The 12510-nt window shown below is 52.7% G+C and overlaps 1 protein-coding gene across 3 annotated transcripts in view; it reads left to right on the top strand.

Moving 5' to 3' along the window:
* The window catches only part of TGM2 (transglutaminase 2), a 39598-nt gene that overhangs the window by 14568 nt on the left and 12520 nt on the right, over positions 1 to 12510 (top strand). The window contains exons 4-10 of one of the 3 annotated variants that reach the window (XM_017859073.1): positions 139 to 257; positions 2687 to 2815; positions 3875 to 4011; positions 4778 to 4818; positions 9284 to 9419; positions 10114 to 10217; positions 11858 to 12100. In XM_017859073.1, the coding sequence (XP_017714562.1) occupies positions 139 to 257; positions 2687 to 2815; positions 3875 to 4011; positions 4778 to 4818; positions 9284 to 9419; positions 10114 to 10217; positions 11858 to 12100 (909 nt within the window). Of the gene's footprint in view, positions 1 to 138; positions 258 to 2686; positions 2816 to 3874; positions 4028 to 4640; positions 4819 to 9283; positions 9420 to 10113; positions 10218 to 11857; positions 12101 to 12510 lie in introns of all 3 variants that reach the window. The other 2 variants (XM_017859074.1, XM_017859075.1) reach the window with 2 other exon arrangements.

Below are 12510 nucleotides of genomic sequence, written 5' to 3'. Positions count from 1 at the left end.
CTTTTTCTAATTAAAAGAAGGATGGATCTCTGAGACACTGGCTTGGCCTAGGGAGGTGGCACCCTTGACCGTCAGATTTGCAGGGACCCTGGGGCCTCTGCAGACCCAGAGCTGAGGTCCCTTTCTTCCTGCCTGCAGCGGATGCTGTGTACCTGGACTCGGAAGAGGAGCGGCAGGAGTACGTCCTCACCCAGCAGGGCTTTATCTACCAGGGCTCGGCCAAGTTCATCAAGAGCATACCTTGGAATTTTGGGCAGGTAGAGGCAACACCCTGTTTCTCCCAACCATCTCAGGCCCGTCTGTGTGCCTGACCCTGTGTCTGGGGGCAGCCAAAGCTGCATAGGTGGGAGTGAGTTACAGAGTCACCCACTTCATGCTGTCAGGGATGCAAAGGCCCTGAAACAGCTGAAGGTTCAGAGAGGGCCAAGGCTGGCCTGAGGTCACACAGCAAAGGCGGTGGCCCTGGATTCAAGGTGGGGAAAGAACTAAGAGAGCCTTTGGGAGCTGTGAAGTTGGTTGGTATCCCGGGAGGGGGAAGAGGGAACAGTAAAGCTCATGTATTTAAATAATAGGCAGTACTCAGAGGGCTGTGTGCTAGGCATGTGCTAAGAAGGGGCTTTAAACCCTCACCCAGATCATTGGTTCTCAGGATCACTGAGAGACAGTGTTAAAATACTAGGGGGTGAGAATTTGCTCTTCAAACAAGTTCCCAGGTGATGCTGATGCTGCTTGTCTAGTAACCATACTTTGCAAACAAACAAGCCTGAAATTTAGGGACTAAAACAACCATCACTTATTATTTGTTACAAGTCTATGGGTCAGCTGTGCATGGCTGTCTAGGCTGGGCTTGGCTGGCCTCAGCCGATGGCTCGTCTGTTTCATGTGGTTTCTCACTCACCAGCCGGCCAGCCTGGGCTGGTTCTCTAAACCGGTGATGATAAATTTCATTTATCATCCAGCCACCTGTAAAAATTCTTGAGACTCTGCTGGGAAAACTCACGAAGCAAGAACTATTGTACCCCTGGCCACTCAACCTCCTGGTGTGTTAGGAGGTACTGGCCTCCTGGGGTGGGGTTCACACTGAGGCTTTCCCCAGCAGCCTCTGGGGCAGGGTTCAATGTTCAGGCCTAGAGAGTCCTACCCTGAAACCAGAGGGAAATCTTCCTTGTATGGTCTCAGGCTCTGACCAAAGTTTTCTCATCTGAATATTGTCATGATAATTGCGAAACTCTCTGCCCAGCAACCCCATAGCCTGCTGTGGGATAGAAATGAAATGGGGGTATGACTGTGATACATAAAATACATCAGAAAATGAATTGGCTCTGATTTTCATGGCTTTTATTCTCTCCTGAGAAAGAGAACAAAGTCAATTTCTTCCTTTGTTTCCCAGGGTCCTGTTTTGTATCGGGGCTTGTGCTGGGCTGTGGGACATGGCCCTTGCAAAGCTTCTGGAGGGGATCACAGTCCAGGAAGATGAGACTTAGAGGAAGGAAGGAATAACAGCCTATGGGGATCAGGGGGGACTTGTTGAAGTAGGGAATATTTGAGCTGGGCTTTGAAGAACAAATAGGAGTTTGCCATGCAAGGAGGTGTGTGCACGATATACTAGGCCAAGGGAACTATGCAAGTGAAAGCTCAGAGGTTGGAAAGCTTATGTCATGCCTGAGACGTACGTTGTAGCTTGGGGCATACCTTGTATGTGAAGGAGCCCCAAGAGATGAGGTGGGAGAAGCCAGCAGTGTCCAGGTTGTGGAACAGCCCTGAACATCAGGCTGATGGCAATAGGGAGCCACAGAGGGTTCATGCCATGGAAGGCTATTGTGCAGCTTGGAGGGAGATCTGGCCCAGGAAAGGACCACAGAGGTGGGGGGAAGAGAGCAGACAGAAGGGCCTCTGCAGGTGGATGGTCCAACGGAAGGTGGCAAGAAGGGGTCCTGCTTTTGAGAAAGATGGCATTTGAATGGCAAGGATGAGGCAGTGTGAGCCCTGCAGAGAACAGCAGGAAGCGCATTCTGAGCAGAGAAATAGCACATGCAAGGGCCCTGGGACCGTGAGCCTGGGCAGAGTGAGTATGGTTGTGAGCGGTGAGAGATGAAGTCAAAGAGGGGATGGGGGCAGATTGTGAAGGGCGTTGTAGGTTGCACGGGGAAGTCTGGGTTTTACTGTGGATACGGTTGAAACAGAAGAGTGATGGGACTGGATTTCTGTATTTAGAATCTGTCTCAGTTCCCATCAGAGCAGTGTGTGTGGGCTGGGTCGGAGGGGGATGAGGGGCTGACATCAGCTCTGCAGGGTGGGTCACGCCTTGGGGAAGTGGGAGATTTGGCTGAGCAAGAGGAGAAAGGGACAGTGACAGGGCCCAGGGTGACTCTGAGGGGGAGCCCCAGGGACGCTGGGCTGCCCACTCCATGGGCTCCTGCTCCAGATTCCCAGGTCCCCTCAACCAGGTCCTGGATGAAGATTGTCACCCCCTTTGTCACACACTCATGGCTCACCCAGTCATTGTCCCACTCCATTCCCTCCTGGGTCAAGAGAAGCTGCCACCAGACAGATTTGGCAGACTCAGCTGGAGCCTCCCAGTCTGCTATGTGGGACACAGCTGGAAACAGTGGAGGCTTCCAGGCAGGCTTCCTGAAGGAGGTGCCTTCCTAGCTTCCTCTTTCTCCTCTTGTTTCCTCTGACACAGTTTGAAGATGGGATCCTAGACATCTGCCTGATCCTTCTAGATGTCAACCCCAAGTTCCTGAAGAACGCCGGCCGTGACTGCTCCCGCCGCAGCAGCCCCGTCTACGTGGGCCGGGTGGTGAGCGGCATGGTGAGTGAGTGGCAGGGCCATCCGGGGCGTGGCCCACAGGGAGCTCCCGCAGGCCTCTCCCTCGCAGTGGAGACACAGGCCATTCACTGTGCTGGGCGCGGTGGGGGGACCCAGGAGATGGGTAAGTCTCGAGGAAGAAACCTTACATTGGAAAGATATGATTTACACAGATGAGGCTGATGCTATGAGGTCCCCCAGAGCAATTAATTTATTCAGCTCTTCAGTGAATGTTTATCAAGTACCACTTGTGTCCTAGGCACTGGGGAGACAGCCGTGTACAAGTCCTGTGTGATCTCTAACTTTATGGAGACTGTGTTATAGAGGGTAGGGGAGAGGAGACAGACACTAACCAAAATACCATATGAATGAGCAGACAGTCATAAATGACGGTGCACGCTCTGAAGGAACCCGAGGTGTGACAGTGCTGGACCGCAGGACCAGGCTCGGGGAGGGGCTGAGGGGCTCCCTAAGGTGGTACGCAGGAGAAGGGCATTCCAGGCAGAGGGTACAGCTGTGCAAAGGCCCTGAGAAGGGAGCGACTTTGGCAGGTTTGAGGAAGGAAGGGAGGCCAGTGGCCTGGAGTGGAGGGAGCAGGGCCTGTGGGTGCAGAAGAAGCTGCAGAGGTGGGTAGGGGTGAGACCAGAAGGGCCTCATGGATCGCGGTCAGGAGGCTGATTTTATTCTTGAGGTAATGGGAGTTCAGGGCGAACGACACAATCTGGGGAAAGCAGGTCTTTGTAAAACTGAGATCACACCATGTCACTCCCGAGCAATCCTGCATTCTTCACAGGACAGAGTCACATCCCCAGCATGGCGTTCAAGACCTTGACCCTGCCCCACCTCCTTCTTCCCCATCTCCCTCCTGTCCCCGGCTCCAGCCCCACCCTCTGCCACACACCACAGTCTGTCACACCATGGCCCCTTCGCCCCTGCTCTTTCCTCACCCTGGAGCTCCCCTCCCCGCCTCTCACCCCACGCCTGCTGTACTCAGGCTCACCCAGGCGGCACAGCTGTCACCCCATCCCAGGCTCAGTCCCCGTGCTGCCCCACTGGTTGCAGGTCAACTGCAACGATGACCAGGGTGTGCTGCTGGGACGCTGGGACAACAACTATGGGGACGGTGTCAGTCCCATGTCCTGGATCGGCAGCGTGGACACACTGCGGTGGTGGAAGAACCACGGCTGCCAGCGCGTCAAGTCCGGCCAGTGCTGGGTCTTTNTGAGGGGCTCCCTAAGGTGGTACGCAGGAGAAGGGCATTCCAGGCAGAGGGTACAGCTGTGCAAAGGCCCTGAGAAGGGAGCGACTTTGGCAGGTTTGAGGAAGGAAGGGAGGCCAGTGGCCTGGAGTGGAGGGAGCAGGGCCTGTGGGTGCAGAAGAAGCTGCAGAGGTGGGTAGGGGTGAGACCAGAAGGGCCTCATGGATCGCGGTCAGGAGGCTGATTTTATTCTTGAGGTAATGGGAGTTCAGGGCGAACGACACAATCTGGGGGAAAGCAGGTCTTTGTAAAACTGAGATCACACCATGTCACTCCCGAGCAATCCTGCATTCTTCACAGGACAGAGTCACATCCCCAGCATGGCGTTCAAGACCTTGACCCTGCCCCACCTCCTTCTTCCCCATCTCCCTCCTGTCCCCGGCTCCAGCCCCCACCCTCTGCCACACACCACAGTCTGTCACACCATGGCCCCTTCGCCCCTGCTCTTTCCTCACCCTGGAGCTCCCCTCCCCGCCTCTCACCCCACGCCTGCTGTACTCAGGCTCACCCAGGCGGCACAGCTGTCACCCCATCCCAGGCTCAGTCCCCGTGCTGCCCCACTGGTTGCAGGTCAACTGCAACGATGACCAGGGTGTGCTGCTGGGACGCTGGGACAACAACTATGGGGACGGTGTCAGTCCCATGTCCTGGATCGGCAGCGTGGACATCCTGCGGCGCTGGAAGAACCACGGCTGCCAGCGCGTCAAGTACGGCCAGTGCTGGGTCTTTGCCGCCGTGGCCTGCACAGGTGAGCTGCATGCTGGGATGTGGGTCCTGAGCCCTGGGAGGGGGCACAAAGAGCACCGGAGTAGGAATCAGGACATCCCTGCCCCTGCCACCAACACTCTCAATGTGCTATGTGGCCTAGAGCCTGTGACCACCCTCTCCGGTCCTTTATCCAATAGCCATCCCTCCCGTGGTTGTTAGGATCAAGGGCTATTATTTGGGAGACTGCATGGGCTTGGGGCTGAGAACTTGGGCACTGGAGCCAAGCACACCTGAGTTAAAAACCCCCACCCTCCCACCACTTGCTCTGTGACCTTGAGCAAATGACTTCTTTCTGAACCTCAGTTTCCTCATCTGGAAAATGGGGACAACATCAAGAGCTTCCTCCTAGAGTGGGTATGACATGAAGCTGCCCAGCACAGAACCTGGTCCAGTGTTGCTCTCAGCAAATATTAGCCAGTAATAACTGGATCCTAACAGTAATATCAGTGTCAAGAAACAAAGCATGTTCTAAATGTCATGGGGGAATAGCAAGCAGTTTAAAACCAAAAAAGTAAAAAAAATTTTAAACAAAAATCTTAAAAATTTAAGGCCAGAAAATGTTGACAATTGTTGCCAGGCTAATCATGGTGCTTATGAAAATGGGTTAGCATCACACACTGGCTAAGAAAGTGGACCCGAGACAGGAGGATTGCTTGAGGCCAGGAGTTTGAGACCAGCCTGAGCAATGTAGTGAGACCTTGTCTCTACAAAAAAATAAAATAAATAAAAATTAGCAGGCATGGTTGTGTGTGCCTGCAGTCTTGGCTACTCAGGAGGCTGAGGCAGGAGGATCGCTTGAGCCCAGGAGGTTGGCTGCAATGAGCTATGATTGTGCCATTGCACTCCAGTCTGGGCAACAGATCAAGATCCTCTCTCTCAAAAAAAAAAAAAGAGCACAGATTCTGGAGGCAAAGCCTGGGTTCAAATCCTACCTCTGCTTCCTACCAGCTGTGTGTCCTTAGGTAAATCACTTAACTCCTCTGAACCACGGTTCCATTGTGTGTAAAATGGGCATGACGGTAGTACCTTTATCCTGGGATGGTTGTGAGGATTAAATGAGTAAATATGTGTGAGGTAGCTGAGCGTGGTAGTGGTGCACCTGTAGTCTTAGCTATTTGGGAGGCTGAGGCAGGGGGATCACTTGAGCCCAGGAGGTCGAGGCTGCAGTGTGTCATGATTGCACCACTGTACTCCAGGCTGGGTGACAGAGCGAGACCCCATCTCTAAATCAATAAATGAATGTGGGAAGTGCTTAAAATGATCTTGGGTGCATGATAGAAAATACTTTTGTGATATTTATTGTCATGACTATCATTATTACCAGGCTCAATCTAAAAGGCTGGTCTAGGCTTCCCAGCTTTTCTGATTCCAAAAGCAGTGCTAAGGCCCAGGAAAGGGTCCCTGGGAGGCCCCCAGCATGTCCTCCACACCAGCAGGCTGGGTCAGGGCAGCCTAACCTAGGTTTTCAGCCCGGCCATCCTTGCCTTCTGATCCCTGCCTCTCTGCCTGGGACTGCCTGTTCCCCGTGACCTCTAAGTTCCTTTTTCTTATGGAAACGCTCTCATCCCAGACACTTTCCTCTGAGAGCCCTAAAACACATATTTTCAAAGAAGCCCATGGGTTTTCCTGGAGAAATCCCACAATCCAAGGCCTGGGTTCCCAGGCTCACCCGCAGAAACCCTGATCACCCTGGTCACCCTGGGCTGTGGCCGCCTGAACGTTTAGCAGCAGATCCTGCCCTCCACTGCCCACTGCAGGGCTGTATTCCGGTCCCTGCAATCTCTTCCCAGGCTGTGTAGGATGGAGCCAGGGAAAACTTGCCCAAGAAAAGGGCTGTCTGACCCCCGTGGCCGTGGAGTTCCTGTGAGGAACCAGTGGTGGATTGGCCTGTGAACTCTGGAGCTGGACTGCCGGGGTTTGAATCCAGCTCTGCCTCTAACCCCTGGGTGGACTTGGGCAAGAGAATTGATGCCTCCAAGCCTCAGTTTCCTCATCTGTAAAGTGGAGACAATGGTGACTGATCTCATTCATAGGAAGCTCTTCATACCAGGGAGAGATCACTCAGCACAGTCTCTGGCTCTGGTTAGCCTTGGGTTTGGGGATTTCCAGGGGAACCTGGGGTTCCAGCTTTTTCAGCCGGATCCCTCCCTGCACTTCCTCGATGTCAATGAATCAGCCAGCACCGATGGACGGCGTTTGCCATAACGGGCACGGTGATACACTGTGCTGTTCCCGAGCACCCCCTCAATGCTTGCTCTGGGAATGGGCGGACGAGGCTCTGCCCACACCTGCGGCCTGTCTCTGAATCACCACAAATCCCCACAAGCTGCTATTATTAACTTCTCTTACTGAGGAGGAAATGGAGGCTCAGAGAGGCCAGTGGCTTGCCCAAGCTCACACAGCTGGTGAGCGTCAGGGTCAGGCTCTGATCCAGGTGTGCGCGGTGCTGGGGCAGCCTCCTGTTAGACTGTGATGAGGAGGCCTCCCAGGACACCATCCCTGGGGGAAGAGTGGCACTTGGCTCCCTGGACAGCAGAGACAGGCCTCCCCCATCCTCCGGTGCGTACTCAGGCCCATTGCATGGTGGGATAAGACCTGCGGTTAGGACACCAGCCTTTGCTGAGGGCAGCCTTGGGGCTGAGCTCTGCCCAGGCCTCAGGGGGACAGAAACCAGGCAAGAGGGGGAGGTCATAGCTGTTCCTTCCTCCTTCCTCCCAGCTCCTACAAGTCTCCTGGCAGGAATCCAGGGCCAACTGGTAAGCTCTTACCCTGGCCCATCGATGGTGGACCCAGGGCAAAAGTCATATCGCTTCTCCCCCTCTCCCAGACTCAACTTCAATCAAAACTAAAAGTAAAACAAAAGTCCCACAGATTACATTATTACATAATCTTGTTTCTCTTCATTTTTTAGATATTTTTTCTGTGAATCTGTTACTTTTACAATACACATAAAAAGCACATTTTTAAAATGAGAGAGTAAAAGCACCCATAATTCCGTCTGCCAGGAGCACCCAGCGGGGCCATGTAGGTGAGATCCATGCTGGGGTTTTACTCCCTCTCCTGTGCTCCTCGCCTCTCCGAGCTGAGCTCAGCTTGCAGATTAGTCAATGTCCTGTCTCTGTTTAACATGTCATTGCAACATCAGCCCCTTTCCCAGCAAACAGGGCCTTGGCAGGAATGCAGGGCCATCCCTCCTGACAAGTCTGAGGACCCTGGCCTGTGCTGCGACCTATTTATAGGGCCACATGCATCCGTGTTCTTGTACATTGGGTAAGATGATGAGTCCCCAGTGGCATCACTAATCCCATAGAGAGGGAACCAAGGCCCAGAGAGGTGAAGGACTGGTCCCAGGTCACACAGCTGGAAGCAGCTGGGTCTCCCGACCTCTGTCCCCTCCTCTGCCTGTTCTGCTGTTTGAGTCTTTAAGACCCTATCTTGGGGACAATCAGTCATTCAATCACTCCTTCCCTCCCTCCCTCTTTCCTCTCCTCTCTCCTTCCTCCACTCCTTCATCCCGTTTGACAAAATAGTCAATGATAGGCCTGTGCTGGGCTCCAGGATCTAACTTAAGACAGATCTCTCACTGTCCTTGGAGGGCTAATTAAAGAATCCCTCACATGCCGGTACACTGGAAAGGATGATGCATCTCCAGCCGTGCTATGAATGCAAATGATCAGGCAACCTGAACCTGGCAGGCAGCCTTCCAGGCAGAGGGAATGGCAGACACCAATGCCCTGAAGCTGGCAGAGGCACAGCATGCTGGAGGCCAGCGTGGTGGAGCACGGTGTGCGAGGAGGGTGTCAGGGGCCAGACCCTACAGGGCCAAGGGCTGTGGCTAGGGCTCTGGCCTTGACCTCAAGGGCCATGGGGAGCCATGGACAATTGATCAGAGGAGTGTTGACATCAGATTTTTATTTTATTTTATTTTGAGATGGAGTCTCGCTCTGTCACCCAGGCTGGAGTGCAGTGGTGCAGTCTCGGCTCACCGCAACCTCCACCTCCCAGGTTCAAACAATTCTCCTGCCTCAGCCTCCTCCTGAGTAGCTGGGATTATAGGTGTGCACCACCACGCCCAGCTAATTTTTGTATTTTTAGTACAGACGGGGTTTCACCATGTTGGCCAGGCTGGTCTCCAACTCTTGACCCCAGGCCCACCTCCGCCTCCCAAAGTGCTGGGATTATAGGCGTGAGCTATGACGCCCGGCCCAGGTTTGTATTTTAGAGTCTCCTGGCAACTGTGATGTGAGGGGCATAGAATGGACATGGGGCGACCAGAGAGGTGGGCGCCATTGTCCAGGCAAGAAGGGCTGGCTCATGTTCTCACCACTCAGACAGCAGGTACAGTGTTCCCTGGAATGCAGATGGACAGGTGGAGGCCCAGAGCAGGGCGGATGTCTGCAGGGCCAGCCCGTCCCCTCAGCCTGCTTTCCACTCCTCTCCAACAGTGCTGAGGTGCCTGGGCATCCCCACCCGCGTTGTGACCAACTACAACTCGGCCCATGACCAGAACAGCAACCTTCTCATCGAGTACTTCCGCAATGAGTTTGGGGAGATCCAGGGTGATAAGAGCGAGATGATCTGGTGAGGTGGGGGCCAGGGTGGGATCAGAGCCCAGTAGGGAGGGCCCCATGGAGAGGAAACCTGGGAGTGCTTCTTGGAGGAGGTCACATTTGAATTGGACCTTAGAAGTCGAGCAGTATTTGAGCAGGCTTGGGGAAGGACAGCAGGAGCCAAGGCCTAGAGGGAAAGGCAACCACATACACGATGGGGCCTCAGGGAGAATCATGCAGCAAATGTTGTCGGGAGCCTGGAATGCCACATTAGGGAGCCCAGGCTTGATTCTGAAAGCAACAGGTTGTCACTCAAGGCTTCAGAGTGGGAGAGGGTGGGGCTGACAGCTACCAGGAGGGCTAGAGGGGAAGAGATGTGCAGGGGGCTGGGGTGTGGCCCAGGTGGGGAGTGATAAGCCCTGAACGGACAGAAGAGAAAGGATGGAGCCAAGAAATTAGGAGGTCAAAAGGGCAACTGAGAGGGGCAAGGAGGGGAGAGGCGTTGAGAAGGGCTCTGAGGTGTAGGAGTGGGCGTCTGGCTAGACAGGGTGCTGTGAGATGGGCCCCCATGGGAGGAAGAACAGGGCAGTGGGGAAACGTGCTGGGCTCAGTTTGGGACGAGGCGAGTGTGCATCTGGGGACATGAATGGGTGGTCTGCCCGTGGGAGGTGGCAATGAATGTTGCTCAGGTTCCGCTTCATTCCCACCTCCCCCCACCCCCCCAGGAACTTCCACTGCTGGGTGGAGTCATGGATGACCAGGCCGGACCTGCAGCCGGGGTACGAGGGCTGGCAGGCCCTGGACCCAACGCCCCAGGAGAAGAGCGAAGGTGCGTGGGCAGGCACTGTCACGTCAAACAGATGGGGAAGCTGAGGCTTGGAGAGTTAAAGTGACTCAGCTGGAGGGCGGCAGAGCTAGGAGCTCACCCGGAGACCACTGATGGGTCCATACAAGGTTGGGGGATCTCACTTACATCTTAATAACACACTTCTTGATAATCTCAAAAGTAATTCACATGCATTGCGGAAAGCAGGAAATACAGAGAAGCACGAAGAAAAAAATCAAATAGCATCTTTGTCCCCACCCGCCAAAATAAGCAGCATTAACATTCACACAAGCTTCCCCTGATTTCAAATTGTATATTTGTATGCGGGTGTATACATGTGTGTTTAGTGTTTATATACATACATATATAAACACACACATATATATATAGTACCTGTGTGTCTGAAAGAGAGCGCACACTAAGGCAAAATTTTGTGATGCATATGGACACTTTCTAGCAATATTTTTAAATGCATAACATATAATACATAGCGTTACAAAGAAAACCAATTACATTAAAATACAGTTATCACAAGTTTTCAAAACCAAATTTATGATATAATAATATATGCTGCTTTATAGAACAAGATCTAGCGGTAGAGTCAGTAAGTTCCATAATATAGTTGTAGAGATAATTTATGAGCATAAATTAATTTCCTGCCATCTGTGACAGCTGTAAGGTTGCAATGACCACGCCTGTGGTTCTTATGAGTGACAAGTCCTAAGTGCTCCTCAGGCTGCTACGGTTGTTTCCTGCTTTTGCAATTGAAGAAAGTCCTATAGTGAAAACAAAGATACCCTTTTTTCCCCATCCTAGAGTTCATAGACCCCTGAATTCTGTGGGTAGTGCCTTGGGGGATCCGTGGGCCCTAGTTGAAGACCTCCAGCGGCTTAAACTTGGAGCATTTTTCCCCAGCTCTGTCCACTTCTGGATAAAACATTAGCATTTCTCTAGCAGATGGTTTTCTGTGATTTGAATTTTTATTTAATGTGACCATCGCCCATCACATGGCTGTGCTAGGCTGTATCTATCCAGCCTCTAGTCCTCAGCACTGGAAGTCTGCGGACAGTGTGGGGCGGTTATCAACCACACTTAAGTAAACATCAGGCACCCGTATTCACTTGGAGAACACACACGCCCTGGGACCGGCCCCATGCGGGGCACTGAGCTCCACTCTCGGTACAAGCAGGAAACGAGACAGATGTCTTCCTTGCTAACATGTTGCCTGCCCTTGGCTCCATAATTTCCTTAGGATGTCTGGGATACATTTCCATTTTATTTATCAAATACTTGCATAGCATTTAGTATAGGCTATGAGTTTTACATCTATAATTCATGAATGCTCGTTAGGTGGGCCCAGATCTTATCTCCACATGAAACTGCCGCTTTGAGAAGTTAGTGACTGGCGCAAAGTCACCCAGCTAATAAGAGGCTGAGCTGGGATTTGAACCTTAAAAGTTGTGCTCCAGAGCCCCTGTTCTGAACCCTCGCCCTGTGGTACCCTCCTAGAAGTGGAGTCCTTCTGTCAGAGGGCTGTGTGGTCCTGAGGTTTTTGGCTACATGTGGTTGAATTGTAGAGGGTTTTAGAGGATACCTCCCAAACTTTACCCAGGCCCATCCCTTCCCCTTTCTACCCCTGCCAGGGACGTACTGCTGTGGCCCAGTTCCAGTTCGTGCCATCAAGGAGGGCGATCTGAGCACCAAGTACGATGCGCCCTTTGTCTTTGCGGAAGTCAATGCCGACGTGGTAGACTGGATCCAACAGGACGACGGGTCCGTGAGCAAATCCATCAACCATTCCCTGACCGTTGGGCTGAAGATCAGCACTAAGAGCGTGGGCCGAGACGAGCGGGAGGATATCACCCACACCTACAAATATCCAGAGGGTATGTGCCCTCAGAGTCTTTAACATGGCCTTGAAGATGAGCATCCGGTTTTCCCAGCCCAGCAGGCTCGTGTGTGTGTGTGTGTGTGTGTGTGTGTGTGTGTGTGTGTGTGTGTGTTTTAATTGGTAGCCTACGTACAGCAATGGCCCCGTAGGCTATACTCCATCTTAAGCAATTCCTTAGAAACAGGAGCAAACATGTTGAGTGACAGTAGTAGAGGATTATTCACTTCAGAAAAGAGTTCTATATTCCACAAAAGAGCTCAATTCAGTTATTAAGACACTTTTTTTTAAGTTGGTTTGACTCTTTTTTCTTTTTTCTCCTTCCTTCCTTCTTTCCTTCCCTCCTTCCTTCCTTCCTTCCTTCCTTCCTTCCTTCCTTCCTTCCTTCCTTCCTTCTTTCTTTTTTGA

This window comes from Rhinopithecus bieti, unplaced genomic scaffold, assembly GCF_001698545.2.
Source record: "Rhinopithecus bieti isolate Rb0 unplaced genomic scaffold, ASM169854v2 scaffold_38981, whole genome shotgun sequence".
Taxonomy (NCBI): Eukaryota; Metazoa; Chordata; class Mammalia; order Primates; family Cercopithecidae; genus Rhinopithecus; species Rhinopithecus bieti.
Note: the sequence above shows the minus strand (reverse complement) of the source record. Positions and strands in the feature narration are given on the sequence as shown.